General features: G+C 40.2%; 1 protein-coding gene across 24 annotated transcripts in view; it reads right to left on the reverse strand.

Annotated features, from left to right (window-relative positions):
- The window catches only part of CADPS (calcium dependent secretion activator), a 468270-nt gene that overhangs the window by 70896 nt on the left and 375294 nt on the right, over positions 1-22080 (reverse strand). For 13 of the 24 annotated variants that reach the window (XM_032324129.1, XM_032324137.1, XM_032324096.1 and 10 more), the window contains 3 exons: positions 15857-16003; positions 12329-12484; positions 8328-8475 (listed from right to left, as the gene is read on the reverse strand). In XM_032324129.1, the coding sequence (XP_032180020.1) occupies positions 8328-8475; positions 12329-12484; positions 15857-16003 (451 nt within the window). Of the gene's footprint in view, positions 1-21; positions 678-8327; positions 8476-12328; positions 12485-15856; positions 16004-22080 lie in introns of those variants that run through there. The other 11 variants (XM_032324202.1, XM_032324183.1, XM_032324168.1 and 8 more) reach the window with 3 other exon arrangements.

Here is a 22080-nt window from a genome sequence, read left to right on the forward strand (position 1 = left end):
CAGCCACATGGTTCCTCACCCAAAGCTTTTGATGGCTTTGATATGTGTAGATACATACACACAATTACAAATAGCATGCATGGATGGCCTCATGGCCTAACAGTGTGTGGGTCTGGAACTTACAAAACAAGGTATCATAATAATTTAATACAGGGGATGAAAAGTTCTCTTTGGAAAACTGCTGGGGGATGTGGTTCAGAATTTGACCAAGACATTGGGACTGATTTTGCAAAAACTGTTCTGAAACCCTCTGATACTTTGGGTTTATGCCCCAGAGCCCACTCATTCTATATCTAGATGTTGACTGAGTGCCGAGGCAAAGTGCCATTTTCTGAACCCTTGTGGCAGCCATTCATTTTCTCTATTCATGGAAAAGCAAACCCAGGTTTAGAGTCTCCACTCAGACTCCTGTTAAGTTTTTCAATTTCTCTAACGTCCGCTGTCGATTAAATTTAAATAGTAATGCAAAAACAAACCCCCACACAAACAAAAATCTGCTGTAAATGCCAGGAAAAGAGGAAAAGCGATTTCAACAGAAAATACTGTATGCCAGTTCCTTGACATTTATTAGATCATTTTAGTATCCATTTGAATTATTCCATATTCCTTAATAAGAAATAACAATGCAAAACATTGTTATTTGGAAAGGAAAATGCACTTACCCACTCTTTAGCAAACTTTCAGAAGGATGATTAATTAGGAACAGAAAAAGAAAAGGAACAGTGCAAATAAAAATTAGGACAAAGGGACACATGAGAAAATTGAAATTAAACAAACCATTCAAAAAGCTAGGAAAACATACAGAAATAATAAGCCATGGGAATGTGGTTTGATATTCTGATAACTGGCAATCAGAATTAATGAAAGCAAGTGAAGGGATGTGATTTAAGTTAATCCAGTAAAAGTCACAGGGGAATTTCCTCTATAGTTGTAAGACCTGAATAAAGTCCCGGTGCAAAGTCAGGAAGTCATGTCACCTAAGAAAATATAGTTTAGTTTCCTCATCTGTAAAAAAACAGAAAACTGCTACTAATCACGCAGGACCAATGGTGGGGTGGAAAGGGAAGCCAGTACAAACACTGCTTTTGGAAAGAATATGAAGCAAACCCTGTTTAAAGATATTTAGCGGGTCTGTTCTTCTATTATTATTATTATTACTTCTTCTTATTATTATTATTACTTAAAAACCATTTCCTGGTGGTCCTGTTCTCAGACTCACAGATCCATTGTGAGGATCAAGCGAGGATCCTCGCTTGTGAAAACATCTTGTCAACTGTAATTGCAATTCAAATATTATTTGTTCAAGCTCATAAAGCAGAAGCTAAGGGTAAGGAGATATGGTCTTAATGCTCAGTCCTCCAATTTTAGTTCCCTTTCAGTTGATTAGAGGAAAAACAATAAAGCAAATCATCCATGTTGTGTAGCCCTGATGAATCAGAACCCACATTGGCTCTACTGTTAGCTCCTTGAAGGGATTTACTAGTAAGTGGCATAAACCTGAAGCTAAATGCAAAACTATCTGCAGAATTCTGTGCTAGTAACACAAAGAAAGATGTCAGAGCAAAAGAATTCAGGAATATTGACAGGGCTCCAAATTCATTTTTAAGTCTTGAGATAAGATCCAGTATCACATGCTTACTTTCCTCCTCATGTGACTGCCTCACTCTGCTTGATTTTCTTTGATTACTATAAATGATTCACATTTATTAAATTAATTATGAGAGTCAACTAACTTAGAAAAGCAAGTTGTAGGCTAAATAATACTATCTGAAATATTAAACAAGGGGCTTCTAACCTAAGCAAAGAATATCCCTGAGAATAGAAACATTCTCTTGAAGAACCTGGCTGAAAAGGGCAAGCAGAGCCAAGAGCTGTTGTTTTCCATGCACCAAGAAAGACACAGGCTCTTGGTCTGGGGTGTTAGTAATATCATTCTTTCTTGAAAATCAAATAAGCATTTTCTTCTCAAGTGGGGGGAACCTCAATCCTTTCATTCTGGAAGAAGTCCAAACTGAAGGATATGGAGATGTGGTGGGTTGATGGGAACCTCTTCCCACCTTCAGTTTTTCCATGCCAAATGTGGCCATGACCACCCCACAGAGAGTCCCACTGTCTCTTCTTTTCATTCTAAACAAATATAATCATCTCCACTCCTGTTCTCATTTCTTTTTTTCTGTCATAAAAAAGTCAGTTTGCTATTTGCTATGATTATTCTGCCTTTTCCTTCCAGAAGAAACTTGAACATGTCAATCTCTGTTGGTCTATTTCCTCATTTCCTCATTGAGGCTAAAAATGACCCCTGTGAATACAGGAATCCTAATCACCTAACACAGTAGTGAAACAACACATGGAAATATGGTTTAGAAACTGAGAAGCAGTATACAGCAGTATTACTACTATTATCATTAATTGGTTAGCATAGTGGTTATATGTGTGTTTACATTTTTCTACACTTATGTAAAACCTATATATATTCTGTTGTATATAAATTACAATCTGAATTAATTAAGACCTATTTTGGTAAAGAGTACAGTAGGGTAACGTCCCCTGTGCTTATCATGAATTAAAGCAATATACATCAAAGCAGGCCCCCCATTCCTATGTGAGGAAGTGCAAAAATGCATGAATTTCTTTTACCAGAGTCTCCTGAGACTCATTTGATTAACTTTAGCTTTTCTGGGGGCAATAGTGAGCACTCCGCCTTCGTTCTGATTTTTCTGCGGAGATTATTTATTCCATGCACATGTGAAGTTCCACGAAGGGTTATAAACACTACCAGGACATCTTTTAGGTACCTTTCCCCCAATAAGATAATCTTGTCACAAGTCTCTTGCAGTCAGACAGACTATCCAATTCCATCTGCATCTCAATATGGGTACAAAGAGGGATCCTTCCTGTATTTGCATTTTCTAGTTCACTCTTTGGGTGTCATTGGATTGGCTTGACCCTGGCAGTAGTAGTAGTAGTAGTAGTAGTAGTAGTAATGCCCACAAATTACATTCTGGGGCACTAGACCATGATAATAGCAAGGGAACTGCTAATCTTCAATGCTATGGAGAGTCTGGGGCGTTTACTTCTGCTTCTGATGAGCTGAGCTACTGCAAATTCACAATCACTTTGTAAAAATCATTCCACTTGACTTCCTGTACTGCACATTTTGCCTTGTCATGGAACAGATTGTGTGTATGTTGTCTTTCTGTTAAGACCATCTGACCTTGGATATGAGATGAAAACACACTAGACCAAGTGAGAAACTATTTAATACACAATTTCCTCTCTATTGGTGCTTTGCAAATTTTAATGAAAAAATTTAAGATGGAAAAGTATGGTTAACAAATGCTTCAACATCTGCATTTAGATGAGAATTTACCCTGGTGATGAAATTCAGGAAGTGGTCCTGAGATGGGAGAACACTGTGTCACCTGGCCAGTCACTAGTCTAAAACACTTTGAGGGAGTTGGAATCCAGGTGGAAGCAGGTACTATAGCTAGATCTACACATGAGCTTAAAATCCACGCTCACAAAGTAAAAACTATGCAAAAACATTGAACTGCGGGGCGCCTGGGTGGCTCAGTGGGTTAAGCTGCTGCCTTCGGCTCAGGTCATGATCTCAGGGTCCTGGGATCGAGTCCCGCATCGGGCTCTCTGCTCAGCGGGAGCCTGCTTCCTCCTCTCTCTCTCTGCCTGCCTCTCTGCCTACTTGTGATCTCTCTCTGTCAAATAAATAAATAAAATCTTAAAAAAACAAAACAAAACAAAACAAAAAATTGAACTGCTACCTATTCTCCCAGTTTTAGTCATCCTTGGACAATCTCATTTTTATAATTCAGTTGACTTTGGAGATGAATATCCCCATTCTTCAAAATGAGAAAAATTACTGAGAGACCCTTTGCATGGACTTCCCATTGAAGTTCTACTCAAGGTCGGAGCCAACAAGGTCCCTGAAAGGAAGTACATATTTCTAGAAAATGATGTCTCGTTTCATTCTGACTGACTGTTGTCTGTCATTTGGTATTCGAAGGTCATCAGAAGCCTCTATTTCCATGAGCTGGTCACATAGGTGTCTCTGATTCAATGATACTAAGGAGAAATGGCATAGCAGGTCTCTCTAGCATAGCTTGAGAAACTGGCAGTCTCAGGATTGAGCCACAGACTAGAACACAGTACTGGATGAGTCCTTAATAACAATCATTTGGTCTGAGAGGAGGGATGTGGGAAGTGTGGAAAAATGGGAAATGTTTACCAGCTTTAGTTATTGTTTAAATTAAAAAAGAAGAATGTTGAGGGACGCCTGGGTGGCTCAGTCGGTTAAGCCGCTGCCTTTGGCTTAGGTCATGATCCCAGGGTCCTGGGATCGAGTCCCGGATCAGGCTCCTTGCTTGGCGTGGAGCCTGCTTCTCTCTCTGCCTCTGTCTGCCACTCTGCCTGCTTGTGCATGTACTCTCTCTCTCTCTCTGAGACAAATAAATCAATAAATAAAGTCTTAAAAAAAAAAAGAAGAATGTTGAATTATTTGTAAGGGATACTTGACATGTTTTCAAATAGAACACTGTACAGAAAGAGGCAGGCATTGTTGCTTAGCCTCAAAATGTTACTGTTTGGGCATATCCAAGATAACATTCTAATCTGACATCCAGAAATGAGGGAGCTTTATCCTCAGTTTCAACAAGCTCCGTATTTCTCAAAGGTTGTGTGTTGCAGTGCTGTATCTCTCATGTAACAAATGATGACAGTAAGGTTGTATGAGTAAGGGACTTGCTCAAGGTCACAGAGTTTGGAAGCTAAGGTATAGGCTCCATAAGGTGTACTTCAAAGGCACTAGACAACATGTTCTTCAGAAAAACACGATCCCAAATTTAAGCCAAGGTTATTCTATTGTAGCACAGAAGTGATTAGTGGTAAAGATAAGAGCAGGATCCCCTTTTGACAAAATCAACTTGCTATTTTTCATCATATATCTCCAACCAGGGGCTACCCTTTGGCTTAGCAAGGTCCATAGGTTGCCTGAAATGCAAAATTATGGGGAAGTATTTTTTCCCCGGGCATTGGTTCCCCAAATTGCATCAAATTTTTAATGGGGCCTGTGACAGTAACCCTTGCAACCCAACTCTCACTACTCTCCCCATAACCCAGCTCAAAGAGAAAGAAGTTAAGATCAGAATGACTTGGCTTGTTTGGAAGGACTGCATAGCATCTGAGTAGGTGTGTGGGAGTTCTTTAAATATGGCCACAACTGAGTCAGTCTGAGGAGGGACTGTAAGAGCTACTGAGGGGAAAGGAGGCCAGTCCTAGTGCAATAATCCTTCCTCCTCCTGGAATGAGGTCAGCCTTGTGAAACTCAGCTGAAAAGGACATATTGGGAAGCTCCAAGGAGAAAGAGATAAACTGGACTCCATCAAACTTAAAAAAATGTGTTTAAAGAAAGTGAAAAAGACAACTGGTGGAATGGGAGAAAATAGTTGCAAATCATATATATGATAGTGGTCTAGCATCCAGAATATATAAAGAACTCTTTCAGCTAATAAAAAGACAATTTAATTTTTTTAATGGGCAAAGGATTTAAATAGACAATTCTTCAAAGAAGATTTACAAATGCTCAACAGACATGTAAAAAGATGGCCAACATCACTGCAAATCAAAACCACAGTGAGATAGTACTGTACAAACACTAGGGTGGCTAGAAGAAAACAGATTAATTAGAAGTATTGGCTAAGTCATAGCGAAATGGGATTTCTCATACATTCCTGATGGGCATATAAAATGGTGTAGCTACTTTGGAAAACAATTTGGCAGTTCCTCAAAAAGTTAAACACAGAATGACCATATGACCCAGCAAGTTCAAACCTATGTATATATCCAAGAGAGCTGAAAACACAGGTCCACATGAAAACGTAGGCCCACATGAACATAAATGTTCATGGCAGTGTTACTTGGAGTAGCTACAAAGTGGAAACAACTCAAATGTCTATCAACTGATGAACTGATAAATAAGATGGGTATAGCCATATAATAAAATATTATTCAGTACAAAAAGGAACAAAGTGCTGATACATGTGACAGCATGAATCTTAAAAACATGGTGTCATATGAAAGATACGAGTCACAAAAGGCCACATGAGATTCCATTTATATGAACTGCTCAGAATAGGCAAGTTCTTGGAGACAGAAAGTAGGGTGGTAGTTGCCCAAGGCTGGGGAGGGAGGGTTGGGGAATTATTATTCATAGGTCAGGTTTCTTTTTAGGGTGATGGATGAGTCTTACAATTGATTGTGGTGATGGTTGCACAGCTTTGTGAATATACTAAAAACTATTGAATTGTATATTTTAAAAGAGTGAATTTTATGGCACGTGAATGACATCTCAATTTTTTAAAAAAGAGCTCCAGGGGAGAAAAATTCAGGAGAAAGAGAATTTTGGAAAGTCTGAATTCAAAGGGATCTTAATGAATGTTATAGTTCACCAAAAGCAGAGTTTTTTAAGTGGGCTCTGTGAAGCCGGAGAGACTTCAGGTAGGCAGTGAAGAAATGGAGAGGTGGAAAGGAACATGGTAGCTTGAGCACAGGGCTTCTAGACCCCCTGCCCTTCACTCTATCTAGAGCAGCTCTCATTTTATTTCACATGCTGGTCCTTCTTGGTAAGGTTTGAAGTACTGACACTGTAGCTCAAAAGAGTGTGAATTAAATTAGAATAGGGCTATTAGGGGCACCTGGGTGGCTCAGTTGGTTAGGCGACTGCCTTCGGCTCAGGTCATGATCCCGGAGTCCTGGGATCGAGTCCCGCATCGGGCTTCCAGCTCCATGGAGAGTCTGCTTCTCCCTCTGACCTTCTCCCCTCTCATGCTCTCTCTCACTCTCTCTCTAATGGACAAATAAAATCTTAAAAAAAAAAAAAAAAAAAAAAAAAAGAAGGATAGGGCTATCATTTTATAGATGAGAAAACTAAGGCCCAGCTCATTTGTAACACAGCTGGAGTAAAAACCCTGGCGGCTGAACACCCAACCTGTCCTTCAGGTATGAGCCCTAATTTTCACTCCTTTTTGGATAGTGGGCCTCCACACCAATGATTCTCAAACTGTGGTCTTCAGACCAGTCGGCAGCATCAGCATCACTGGGGAACTGGTTAGAAATGCAAATTCTTGGACCACACCCCAGACCTCTTGGAGCCCTTGGGGTGAGACCCAACCATCTGGGTTTTGAGAAGCTCTCTAGATGAGTCTGACGCTCACTGAAATCTTCAGAACCACTGCTCTAAGTCACTCACATGCAGCACATGGAGCCATGAAAGAGAACCAAGTGCCCCTTACATTTGCCCCTAGTGCCTAGAACATAACCCCTGAGCAAATGTCCCTCCAAAGAAAGTCAGTCTGGAGCAAACACTAACAGGGGTGTCTGAGGAAGCAGATTAGTAGGGAAAGAAGGTTGGAGATGATGTTGCCAGGAAGAGAATACCACCAACCCACATTTAAAAATGGAAGGTGCCGGTAAGAGAAAATAAATAACGAATAAGGAGCAAATATAATTTAGTAAGAATTCTGAGCATGTATGGCTGGTATCGAAAGATCTGATTTAGGAGCAATTTATGCCAATTGGCAACAACACGAGAGTTGCCAGAAATGTTTCTGAATTAATTCTAAATTGGTATATGAATATCTAGCTGGCTTGAGGCCATCGGAGAAAAATGATCATGATAGTCTTTAATCAAGCCCGAGTTGCTGCTTCTTTCTCCTTTACATTTTAAATACCACTTTGGAATTGGAAACTTAGCAAAGGACTAACCTTTTGGTCAGGGAAGATTCACAATCAACTCAATCTAAGGAAATCAAAAAGTCTGTGATTTCTTAAAAATTCAGAACCTGCTGGCTTTTACCCCTGGGGATGGGGTAGCAGAGTGATACAACATTTTACATCCTGGAGTTGCTTGATGAAAGAAAGAGAACCCTCCTGTGGTCCAGATGTTCAAAGTGATAAGATGCACTTCAAATATGAAAATGACTTGCACTCTGGAAAAGAGATCTGTTGGAGATACCAGCCTAATAGATAAGGTCATTACATCTTATTTGATTTGAAGGAACTTTATGGCCACCCCAACTCCAGCCACGAATCACTTCCAAGTGACTGGCATTCTCATTAGCACATGCCTTAGAAATTTACTTAACAAACAGATACCAAACATTAATCTGTAGCTTAACCCACAAATGTTAGAAGGATATTTCTGAAACTAGTAGACCAGTGTAGATGGAAGGAATTTGTAAAGTTTTCTTTTACATGATCAATGGAGGGGGAAAAAAAAAGTCTGCTTTTTTTTTTTTTTTTTTTTTTTTTTTTACCTCTTGGCCCATTTCCATGCTGCAAAGTTTTGTTGATTGAGCTTTGGCATCAACCATAACATTAAACATGGTGCATATTGACTGTGGGACTCGAAAATCTGTTGATCGACTGGTTTTTTGCAGCTTAACTTCAAATGCAATCCTGGTTCTATTAAAACAAAGTGGGAAAAGACCAATTCAGCATTCATGGCAGCAGGTGGAGGAGACATTTTCTGAGAGGTCAGTGAAAAAGAAAATTGAAGGCTGTAATCAGTTTCAATCGACAATGACTTCACATGTGTTCTTTTAAAAATGACTTTCCCAACTAAGGAAGGCCTATTCACGGAGACAGCCACGGAAACCCTCCCTTTCTCGGCAGTACACGGAACACCTGTAGCTCAGTGTATTTCTGTCTATAGTTTACATGCTATGGAGATCCCTAATTGCAGGAGAATGAATGAATTAACAAAAACCCAATTATAGCATTATAGCATATGTAAGTTCTCTCACATTGGCAACTGCCTACCTTGAATCACTTCATTAAAAAAACAAAAAACAAAAAAGCAGCTTCTAATCTTCAAAATCTCATGGTGGGGGAAAAAATCTTAAATGACATTTATTGGTTTTTTTTTCCCCCTTTTGGTTTTGAAGGAGACTGAAGTAAAAAAAAAAGTTCTAATTATTATATATGGCTTTAAAAACTAAAAAAAAATAAGATAGGTAACTTTGGGGAGGAAAGTAAAATTAGGAGGAGTGGTATCAGGGGACTTCCACTATATTTATGGGCAATGTCTATTATTCTGTGATCAGAGTATATATCTCTATATATTTTTCAGAGTATGTATTTTTGATAAGTGAAAATGACATAATATACTTACCAATTCAAGAACTGTGTAATGGTGCAAGCTTAATGGGACATAATTCTGACATAGGTCACAATATGATCCCGGCAATGTACTAACTGTTCACAGGAAAAACCTAGTCCCACATGGCCAGCTGGTAATACAGGTGTGAGATTTAATCCTTGGTATCGGCATTGTATAGGGGACCAGCTATATTTTAAAAGGTTTTAGAGAAGTGGGTCACATCGTTTCATGTCTTGAAAGAAAAGCACCTGGTTTGTAAGTGGCTTTATGAACGCTCCTTTCGCCCAATGCATCTTTTCAGTATTGTTTACCGTCAAGTTCTGGAGATCATGCAGCCACCAGGAAAGCGTTGCTTCAAGAGGTATTAGTAGCAGTTTTCTAACAGTGCAGAGGAGGACCACATAGCTAGTTAGCTCAGGAAAGGATGCCAGCTTGCTAACACACCCTGAGTGCATTCAGGGAAGCCAAGTATAATTTCTAAGGTTGGAAGTCTAGTTCTTAAGAAAAAAACTTAAAACAACAACAACAACAAAAACCAACCCTTAAAGTACTCCTATATATTATATGATCATGTTAAAGATAAATGTATCTTGGCTTCCAAAGACTCATGCATTGAAGTAGCTTTCTAATCATGATGATCATTTTAAGCTACACTGAAAATACGTCCTTTTCTAGTTTTGTGAAAAGGAGGTCTGATGGGGACTGAGTTGGACAGGTCCCTGCGCTGATCTTCTAAGGCCGGCATGCTAGTTCCAGCCCAATTGGAGAAAGGGGAGTGCTACATTTTTCCCCTACAGCAAAGTAAATGCCTTCTGTTTTCACAGTGCATTGCCCTTGGAGGGTGTGAAAAGGGGAAACCAAATGTAAAATTAAAAAGACTGGGAGGGCTCCACAGAGCAAAATGCCAGGGATGGAGAGGTCACTGAATTCAACTGATTGTCCTTGAGGACAGAGTTAGGGGGCCATGTTTCAGTAGAACACAGTATCTGATACAGACTAGACTAGAGGCTCTGTCTTGACCATCAGATGAATGATGTAAATTTTTCAGAAACTTGGAAATGAAGGGTGATTGACTGACTTTGGATGTTGCATATTTACATCTATGAAATAACATCCTTACAGTGATGTCCTTCTAGAACAATGGCCGCTTATTCCACAAAGAGGAAAGCAATTGTTCTAGGCTCTACTCATGTAGATTCTGTGTCTTAAAACACCCAAGGACATTTTCATGCTTTGCCCTCTGCATCTGGAGGTTGGGGGATGATATTTGCACTTATATTTGCAGTTGTCTGCTTTTGTCTAGGGCCGTAATTGGAAGGGTCATCAAGAAATTTAAGCCTCTGATATCAAGTGTGACTGTGTAGTCATCAACTTCTGTTAATAAAAGGTTACTTAAGAGCTACTATGTGCCAAACATGATACTGGGACCTGGGGAGGGCCGAGAACGCAAAACAAGTAAGATATACTCCCTGCCGGTGAGGAGTTCACACTCTTTGTGGTGGCTGGCCACAGAGATTTGTGGTAAGGGATAAGATAGCATCACTGTCTTCCTTTCACATCCACGTCTTCCATTTTTCCCCCATCAACTCCCCACTTCCTATTCTTTACTGGAAAGACCGTCTTCTCAGAAGGGCTTATATGCCTTTTTGTACAATTGTGTGCATAGATCAGAAGCTGGTAAGTGTTCATTCTAATGTGCCGCAGCCCTGAGTACAGATCAGGAGAGAACTTTTCATCACAGGGGAACTGCCCCGTAAGAAGTTTCGGTGGAATGGTTTGGCTTCAAGAAAAGAGTTGCTTTTTCTAAAACTGATGGAGACTATTTAGGAAATGGTAGAATTCAAAATTCTAAGGAAACATTTTGACCTTGGATTTGAACAATAGGCCTGTCTTTGGTTCTAAGAGTAGAAAGAACGAACTAAACACAAAAAATTTGGATTGCCTGGACTTTGAGGATCCAGAAGTGCCGTCAAACACCTACCCAGACTCCCCACAGCACATAGCTCCTTCTCCAGTTCCTCCTGAGATGTTCACCCGCCTGACCCTGCATTGTTCTTTGCTCTTTTGCCTTCCAGTTTTGATGCTATTCCTTTTCTTTTCTTCTTCCAAGATATAAAATTCAGATCACTCCCAGACAAACCCAGCCCCCATCACCCACAACTGATCCATCAACCAAACTATACAACATCTGGAGATCTGGAGTGGCCCATGCTGCTTGTGGTCTTTCTTTCTTTTTCTTCTTGAATGAAGAAAAATAATGGAGCAGTTATGAACTGGAAGAGGAACTTGGATGTGTGTCTGGGGATAGACAGGGTGATGATAATGATGTTAAACCAGAGGAATTCCATCTCTGTTCCAGGAGGGAAGGGACGCAGTCTCTCATTCTTCATGGCATGGTATGCCAGGAATGTAGCACTGGGCCTGGCAGGTAGGAGGAGCTAAATACTCTGTTGAATAGATGCATATTGTTCTCATTTTCTTCTCTTCACCTTCTCAGAACACTCTACCTGGGAACTTGCACTGCAGCATTCCCACCTCTACCCAATATGCCATGGCGACAAAGCAGGAAATTTGTAGGAAATCCAAATGGATGTTTAACGTCTCCTGCCCCCTCACTGATGATTAGTTAGATTTGGGGCAGGACAACTCAGAGTGGGCACAGAGTAGGTGCTCAGTTCATGTATATGGAACAAATGATGTTGCTGAGATCCTGTTCACATTTCTGCAGAGACACTCACTTCCTGCTACCTGTACGGATATCCTGGCTCCAGAACTGCCTATACTTCTCTTTTTTCCCACTAACCATCCCCTCACACACACACTTATATCTTACACACATATTTTCTAAGTAAATATTGTGTGTCAGGTGCTACTAGATACCAGAGATATAGAGAAGAACAAGAAAGACATGGATGCTCTCCTCGTGGAGCTAAGTGAAAAAACTGGCTACCGTATCATGTGGGGTTTGGGACAGATGTGGGGCAGGTGAACAGGAGCTAGACTTGGGTGGCCACCACTCCAGCTGACTTGGACAAGCAATCACCTTCTCCAAAAAAATCCAAATTATGGCCAGTTAGAAGAGGGGCCACCTACCATTCCCCGAGTCAGAGTGCAGTGGGGAAGATGTGCAGGGCCCATCCAGCCACCTAGGCTCACCTTTTTACACAAGATTCAATCATGTCACTTGCCATCAGCTTCAGCCGTTGTTCCAGGTGCTTTCCAAACTCTTCCTCGGGCCAGTGCAAGTCCCGAATGAAGGTCTGAAGGGCATCGAGTTTCCAGAACAGATCTTCTGAAGTGCCTGATCCATTACTGGCAGGATAAAAATTAGAAAACAAGAGTCACCCACAGGCCTTGGGTTCTGGAAAAGCTGACACAAAGACAACTAGGCGCTAGAAGGCTTAAGGCAAACAGTGGCTTCAACATACAAAACGACGCGTGTTGGCGGTGGAGGTGGGGGCCGTCTCCACCGGCAGATTTTGAGTTTTACCATACATGACTTAGTCTGCGTTGTTTGGCCAATTATTCCAGACCAGTGAGAAGTCTGAGGAAAGGTGTTGCCCCACAATGACTCGGAGAATGGTGTATGGTAAAAATCAGCCTTCTTTTAATAACCACATTAACACATGTGATGATTCAGATGAAGGCCACGAACCAGAGGGAGAAGTAAGTTCCAACGGATAATAACTACATGGCACCATGCAGTTATTAAAATTCAGGGTTTCATGCATTTCCCCAGCTCCCCTCCAGAGCAGAGGTCTCTTGGAGATTGCACAAGACTTTCAGTTTTAAAAGGACAGTGCTAACAAAGTGGTGAGCGAGGACCTGCTTTCTCTCTTGAAGAGCTGGAAAGAAACTGGGGTGACTCAAATCAAGACGAGTACACCTGGATACCTTGAGTCCAAGATTCTTGTTCAGTTTGGTTCTCACTCCAATTATCATAGACCAACCAGCCTGTTGCATAGGCAGCCCCAGGACGAGGTGAGTTGCGGGGGTGGGGAGTGATGCGCCGACAAGGGATATCTGCAAAGCTTTAGGGCTCAAAACCTGAGCTCTTTTACCATTGCACCACCTTACCCGGTCCCCTGTACGGATGGAGAAATTGGTCTTGATTCCTTTTTGTACAATGACGTCTAGGAAACTTTTACCTGGGGCATCCATGGAAAGCCTGTGTGTGGGAAATGCTCCATCTCTCACCCTCTTGTCCTTCTCTGGCTGGCTTTCTCTTTGGTTAACAGTTCCATTTGGAGCTCTGAGGGGTGGCCACCCACCCCCCTTCCTCGCATACCACTAATGCTAACACGGTAATTTATAAAATGTCCAACACACCATGCATTACCACTTGTTCCGACATCGTCTATAGAAACAGATGAGAGTGGGTGTTTCTATTGTGACAGATGCCAGCTGCATTGAATTAATGCTTAAGAGAGAAATATAGCTAGTGCATAAACGCATACACAGCTACTGTGGGGTGGGGAGGGGACAAACTCCCAACATGCCGGGAGGGAGCCTACGGCCTGGACCAACAGGGTAACGTTTCCAAGGACAGACCAGCCTGAGGTCAGTATGTAGATGTATCTGACACGAAGGAGCAGGAAACATGGAAACACATCCTTAAAAATGAAAAGTGGCAAAGGAGGAAACTGGAATTATGAAAAGATATAGAATCAGGCATTTCCTGGTGGGCGACTGAGGATCTATACCTTCTATTCAGATCTTGCCATAAGCACTATTCAAAAGCGGGGGAATGCATTGTTTCTCTGTGAAAGTTCGGCCTTCCCCCTACCACCATCCTATGCTTGGAAAAAAGAAACCCCAACTTTGTCTAGTCTAAACCCCGTTTTGGAACTGCATGATTGTATGTTTTAAATCATTAAGTACATATGAATGCAATAATTGGTATTTATTACAACAACATTTTGACACCCATCTGGTTTCAGAGTTTCAAAAAATTCTTCTAGGGTTTTTTTTTTTTCTTTGAAGAGCTTATTATTAAGTTTTGACATGAGGAAAAGAATATTTTCTTTTTATTTTTAAGATAAACTGTTAATGTTAAGGCAATAGCACCAAGATTATTTTGATTGCTGAGCAGTTACCAAAATGTGTTCCCACTCATGCCTTAATTAATTGAATGGAGACCATTATCTGCTTTATTACAATGTCTTGATTCATATCTTTTCAAAAACAATGCCACGGAGCATGCATAGAAGAAGGTAAGAAAAGCTTTCAGAGGTTTATATTTTAATTTTTAACAGATACTACCTCATCTAACTTTTGATAGAGTCATCTTAGCATGAATATGATTTACTTTTTTTTTAGAAGAATTTTTTTTTCAGTTATAAATTTTTGGAGGTTTTTAAATTTGTCTTTAAAAGAGAATCAGACACACTGACTATATGATTTCATCATGCACTTGTGAACAAATAGAGGTTTTTAAAAATGTTAGGCAACTTCGCAGCAGCCAAGTAGAGCAGTCATTTAATGCCCTGTTTCTACCTGGATCACTGCAGAAATAAAAATTATGAGGGCCGTCTAGATGAATGTGATTTTGAGATTTCAAAATATCACTGCTAGCTTCAGATCATTTTTTACTCCTTTGATAATAACACTTCTCTTTGAAAATGTGCCAATTTATTCTTTCAAGAAAAAGCTTATCTGGCCTATAATTAGCTGTGGTCTAAGAAAAGGATCAAAGGAGGGTATAGAATCACTAAACCCTATTTCACTTATTAAATCATGCACATGGTTTTAATTTAATTTCCCTGAGGTAGAATTTAGGGGTACTGGATCTTCTTCTTGCTAAGGGAAATAGAGAACGGGTTCACTTCCTAAGCTAGAAGTGGCGGCTCAACCTCAACCGCAGAGATGCTGTCTTTAAAGGGTTGGCCAGGACTCCCAGAAACACAAACCCTGTGCATTCCTGGCATTTGTATGGATGAACGTAAAGAATGGCCCTATCCTCAGACCACAGACGATACAGCTACCGCAAAACTTAATTATTTGTTGTTCGACTCCTGCATTTTCAAATTTAGATATCTTCTTGCTACCTAGATCCCAATGCATCATTGCATGATGACCTTGAAAAGTATCTTTACATAACATAGACATTACTGAGGCTTGATCCATTCAGGAGTTTTCATTTAGCCCTGAACATACTGTTACTATATCCTGCCATTTGCTGACACCAGAAATATGCTTTATGGTTTAAACAGTCTCTAGGAATTTTTTATTTAAAGAAAACCCCAACTTCTAGGTAAGTGTGCTTCCCTCTTATATTTGGATCAGGCCAGAGAGGCCTGGACAGCCCATCAAAGAGGTTTCTTGGGACTACTTTTGAATGAAGAACTCATAGAGTCATGGCACCTGAATTAAAAAAAGAAAAGAAAAGCAGCAACAAAAAACAAAACATGGGCAGACTCCTTTTGCAAAAGAATTCAGGAAGTGAAACATAGTCCTCAAGCGTTCAGTGGGCGTAAGACAAATTGTTAGTGCTGTATATATAGCAAACGTCTTACAAACACGCTGCATGCCAGAAATAAACAATATTGTCTCTGTATGATCAGCAAAATATGTCTAATTATCCATCTCCATCTCTGTTATATAGGATGTATAGAAATAAACAATACATATCCATGCCAAGATCACTTAAATTTAAATTAGATCTAATGTGAACTGAATACACACTCAGCATCATACATAGCAGCCATCCATGACGGTGCCGAAAAAGTAGGCATTTGTGGGATGCCTAGAGGGATGTTAACTGGTAGATTTGGTACTTTGGGAAGGTTCACATTGGGTAGGTTCACATTGGGTAGGTTACTGGTTAAACTCCTGTGGAAGAAACAGACAGAAAGAAAAAAATACCATCACAGTGACAATGCAGATGTGGCAGAAGCACATGACAATTGTAAATAAATTGGCTAAGTCCACAGCAAGACGACAGTGAAAACTCAAGCAACACACTTCAGAAAACAGCTTACGGATGGGGAGCTGTGGTGCGGTTCAGTATTCAGAGAGAAATGACAAAAATGAATGGAGAAAAAATAACCACAGAGTGACTTAAAAGTGTGGAAACTCAAAGACACCTATACACAATGATCACATTATTTAAATGCCTTGGTGAGGGGCTTTTGGTTTCCAAATCCACTGCCATGAGAGTCTAGACCTTGTGTGATACTAAGAACTTGAAGTTCAAGAAATTCTTGGCATCAGTGCAGCTGGGCTGCTAGGGAAATAGCTGGGATTGATAGCAACGGTGACGCACTTTCATTTTCTTTTAGTCATAAATTATTTTTCTGGAGGCACTTTTCTCAAGTCAGATATTAGATAAAAGGAATGATGGGAAGTTCCCCCGCTTGAATGTATACTTTCCAACTGTCACTCCTGAAGACAGGTGTGTGTAACAGGGTGTCGTAGTTGATGGCAAAGATGAGGGAATTGTATCAAGAAGAACGGTTAGCTTTTAATAATTGTATAAAACGCTTAAAGACACGTCCTCCCCCAACTAAGTCCAACTAAAACAGAGAAATGTTTACACGTGCAAAAAGATACCTTGGTAAAGAAAAGAATCCCAAACTCCCCTCTAATTCTAAATGCTTGGAGCACAAGTGGATTTCAAATGGGGCCTTGTGTTAAAGTAGTCAGCCACCCTTGGAAGTGAGATAGAAACTGGGAGAAAGAAGGCAAGGTTGTAGAGGTGCTGAGGAAGTTCCGTCTCTTTATCTGTGATTGTTTCAAGGGAGTGTTCAGTCTGTGAAAGTTAACCAAGCAGCACATTTTTTCTGTAAAAGGCTAAAATTAATAAAAAGTTTAAAAATGTGACCTACACCACCTTTTGGTTTTTGAATGAAGATGGATCAACTGATGTGATGGAGAGATGGATAACTTTATGAATAAAGAGAGGAAATAAAACAAAACAAAAACCCCAACTCGAATCGAGCAGATCTCTGTGGAGGGACTGTGACATTTACTGCTCCACAAGCTGGCACCGTGTGTCTCTGTAGTGGCATTTTAAGGGTGTTCCATCCAGCCAAAGTCACTGGCACGGTAGAGCCCAGCCTAACTCTGCATCTGAGAGGAGCCTTCCTGTTTAAGTGGAGTTGACAGAACTTTGGCAGAGAAGTTGAGGGTTTCTTTTTGGATCTTGCAGAAGAGCAAGTTTTGCCAAAGCAGCTCTGCCCCGGGCAAGCTGTGTTTGACTAACAGAACTCTTGCAAGGGCTGGAGCTGCCTCTGGGCTTGCTTAGCAGGGCAAGCAAGCCTCCTGAGAAGTCAGAAATCCTGGAACTTACAGAGAGTCTGAACCCCTGCCTCCCTCCAGAAACAAGGTACTCTTTCACAATGGCAATATACATGGAAAAACCTAGAATGCAAAATTGCCAACCTAGCATTCTTTTCCTTAGGGGAAACAGGTGTCACACAGGTTTGTTCTTTACACCTTACGTTTTGGGAAAGCCAGTTACACTTCTCTTCTTGGGATGAGAGGGTGCTCTTTTGGGAATGGTCAAGAGATAAGCTAAATAGGACTATGAAGCAGAAGGAACAATGGAACTTTTTCTTCAATGTTTCTCTGTTTAACTGGAGAAGATGCCTCTGAAGTCTGTCCCAGGTGGCTCTCAGACTTAAACACTGCCATTTAACAAAACCGCGGTGATTTCCATGAAGACATGTGTAAGCCTACATAAGCAAATGTGATCATTAGATGATACACGCACTGAATAATGATCAAGGAATTAGGAGATCTTTAGAGATGGCCGCCTGACAAGTTAAAATGTCAATTCTAATCAAATTAAAAGTAGCTAGGAATGAATAACATACAGATGTATGCAAAAGCAACTTAAACATATTAGCGGATGGTAGGTACACAAATTAGAGAAGAGCTTTGTTTTGCATATGCAAATTTGAAAAATACTTATATTAACAAAAACATACTGTATTTGTAAAATATGACATTTTGGCTGGACTACTGTGCTGGATTCATGTAGAAACATTTCCTTCATGTGACATACTATAATGCTCTATGCTCTATGTTTAAAAGACTGAAACATGGTTGATATTTCTGTTTAGCAAAATAAGAGAGTATACTATTAATGTTACTAATATTTTATCTGGATATTAATAACTTATATTAATAGTCAAAGAGGCAATTCCCAAGCATAATATACATGTGACAAGGGAGAATTTTCTAGTAGCACTCAGGTCAGATCAGACTCCAGGAGTAGCTGGATATAACAAATTATTATTTTAGAGGGCCCTTTAGCAACTACCTAAAAACAAGCCCATCACATGCTTCTCTGTGAGAATCATAATGGGATATCTGTGGATAGTATCAGAAGTGTGAATTGCAATCCTAACAACTGATATATGTTAAAAATTAGACTCATTCTGGGACACCTGCCTGGCTGAAGCAGAGGAGTGTGTGATCTTGATCTTGGGATTGTGGGTCTGAGCCCCATGTTGGGGCTAATAGACCTAAAAAAAAATGGACTTATTCTTTGTGGGAACTCTGCTAAAAAGGGATAGCTCCTATTCCGGTCAAATGCCTGTCCCTAGAGCACTAGATTACAAAATTCTCGTCTGTTCTCTCTCTCACATGGATGAATGTCATGAACGTGCATGCCTCGTTCCTATGGATGAAATAACTAGAGGTAGAGACATCCCTAACTTCTGAAATAAATTCTCATCAAGATTGTGTCTCCATGCAGAGAAGATATGGTTGGGTCATCTCTCAAAGACTTCTGGATGGGGATAGATTTGAAACTCAGAATGACTCACACTTTAAAAGCCATTTGTTTCATGAATGTACATAGTACATCTTGTCTTCTTTTGGTGCTCTGGACCCTAAAGCCTTTCCATGTGCTTATCCTTAGGTCTAATCCCTAGGCTGGGGAGGCGGGCACTCTCTGCGATCTTTCTATAGTTCAGAGTGGTGTTTCCCAACCTTTTATTCATTAGCACTACCAGGTCCCCAACTGCCTTCCCCATGAGAATTAATACCACTAATATGTTGTAGATCTGTTTATGTACTTTAGGTAGACCTGTGCTTTATACATATATATGAAAGAATAAACTTTTTTTTTTTGTCCCTCTGCCCTGCCAAGAACAAATTTTTACCAGCCTGTGAGCTGTAAAGCCCCTATTTGAAAAGTATGACCTAGATAATAAAGTTCTGAACTTCATGGGCTTTTAGAACCTCCCAATCAACTTTACAACCTATGGCTTACTTCCTTCCTCATCTGTGCTGGTCAGATTCAAACATTCACTGTTTCTATCACATACCTCACTTTTCCCCATGTTTCTATGTTCGCTCATGCTCTTTCCAAACACCCTTCCCTTTTGGAAATCTTACTCTCCAAGCTATTTCCTTTTTGACTCCTCAGGGAAGACTGCTTCCCTTCTACTCTATGCTCTCATCACTCTTTGTTATGTTATTTGTACATTGATAAATATTTAAAGTCATTTTTCTTCTGTGTATGTTGTTCAGACCCAGCCAGATTGAATCCCCAACCAGGGAATTATATATTTTCCTTTTTCTCCTCCCCATAGTTTTTCTATTGTATCCTTACAATTTTCAGGCTGTATCGTTCCTTAATCAATGTCAGTCAATAAATACTTATCGAGCACCTGTCCCAGCTCTGTTCCAGGTGCTAGGGAGGCAGTGGTGATCAAATGTTAGGGGGTGAATATGGAAAATCACATTTTCTAGAATGCTAGTGTTGAAAAAGTCTTGAGTATTCAAAACACTTGTTTTACAAAGGAGGGCATTGAGGCTTGGAGAAGTCATCTGACTTGCCTAAGGTCACCCAGCAAGTTAATGGCAGAATCAGGAGTACAGGCTCCTCTGGGTCTCGCACTTTTGTATTTCATACCAGGTCACCTACATGTTGCCAAGATGTCTTTGGTCAGTCTGACGATTTATTAACCTTAATACATTGATATCCTTGACAATCTGGAAAATTGAAGTTACTTAAAAAATACTTTTCATGTGTATACCTCAGGCAGACATAGAGTGCATTTTGAGAAATGAGAAACAGGTTTTTTGGGTGCACATACCAAGAACATTGTTGAGTGCAACCATTCAGAGCCATCCTAACCTGAAATGGGCAACCATGAAGCATAGATTCCCTGTTCCTGGAGGTGTTTAAGTGGAGACTGAGAGAAGGAGAGGGCAGCATCGAATGGGTACTTGGTAATAGTCTGGGGAAGCTTTGGATTGCATGCTTTCTAAGTTTGCCTCCACACTGAATGGAAGCAATGACTTGACTAACAAGGAGCCAACACTAAAAGGCTGGTAGAAATGTTGTCCAACTGCCAGTTAGGACCAAAAACTCTTATTCAGGCTATAAGGAGAGTTGTGAAAAACCTGCCCAGCAATGGTCCTATGACATGTCCTGATGGGACACTCATGAGAGGCTTATGGTCTCTAGCTTGAGCCTGTTCTGACAGGCTGATGATCTTCAGCTGTGTTTAGAAGCCATGAGACGACATTTTCCACAAATACACTGAGACTATAATCATGAATGTATCTGGCTTAATGGAAACAGAGATGGAGCTGCCCTGTCTCTCTGTACAGAGATGGGTGGCCATCCTACTAAAGAAAAGCGGCAGTGAGACTTGGCCATCTGACCCTTTATCTCAGGTAGCTTCAGTTGTATTGAGTTTAGTGCAAAGGACTGCATCTCTGTTTTATGATTTTATAGGTCCATATTCTGAAATAAGAAATTCTGAAGAATAAAGAATATTTTAAATCTATTTTTAGCAAGCTCAATATATTGGTAGCATTTTCTTGCCAGATTGCCATTTTTCTTTAATATTTTGACTGCTAATTTTTCTTTTTTCTTTTTTTTAAAGATTTTATTTATTTATTTGACAGAGAGAGATCACAAGTAGGCAGAGAGGCAGGCAGAGAGAGGAGGAAGCAGGCTCCCCGCTGAGCAGAGAGCCCGATGCGGGACTCGATCCCAGGACCCTGAGATCATGACCTGAGCCGAAGGCAGCGGCCTAACCCACTGAGCCACCCAGGTGCCCTGACTGCTAATTTTTCTTAAAGTAAGCTTTACAGTGCATTTCTCATTTTACCTATAATCAAGTGCCTGTAGTCACAACTTTTGAAAAATGGAAGAACAGAAGTATTTGAGTATAACAATTATTTGAGGGAAAGGCTATATATGCATGCGTGTGTATGGGTGTATGCATGTGTATACGTGTGTGTATGTGTTTATGTATGTGTGTGTATGTACTGGAGGAATATATTTTAGAGTACAGAAAGTTGAGCAAACTAAATCTATTTACCTAAGTCAGCTTATTATTTTTGGGTAAGCATAATAAAAAAATTATAAAAAGATCATCTTTGACTTGGGAAAAAATCCAAAAAGGAAAATGAATCTCTGCTTCTTCACTAGCGGTCAGATAAAAGCTTGTACTTTCTCTTCACCTGGTAGGAAGTATAGGGAGACTCATTCTTTCTAGCCCATAAAAGCACATCCCCAAGCTCTTTTCACCCTTCATTTTGTGCTGGCCATTCTGTTAATCTGTCATAGCATCCACATTCTATTTACAAATCAGCTAATAAAATGTGTGTGCTTTCAAAGTACTGTAATTTAATTTACGTTTTAGCTGGCACTTTCAAATACCTCTACATACTCTAAAAGGCACATACTATTTACCATGAATTGAACAGACCACAATCACAGTCACTAATCAATAGCACAGGTTGGGACAGCAAATAACTACTTAGAGGAAAAAAAAACCACATCTACATAAAACATTCCAGGTTATTATTCACAACTATTAATCCTTCACCAATTTTCAGGTCTTTAAGTTACTGGTCCAAAAGTTCAAATTTCATTTTTTTTAATCATTAAAAAAATCCCCAACAAACCTTCCTTGATAACACTTTGAATTGTGAAG

Source organism: Mustela erminea, chromosome 1 (assembly GCF_009829155.1).
Source record: "Mustela erminea isolate mMusErm1 chromosome 1, mMusErm1.Pri, whole genome shotgun sequence".
NCBI classification, from domain to species: domain Eukaryota; kingdom Metazoa; phylum Chordata; class Mammalia; order Carnivora; family Mustelidae; genus Mustela; species Mustela erminea.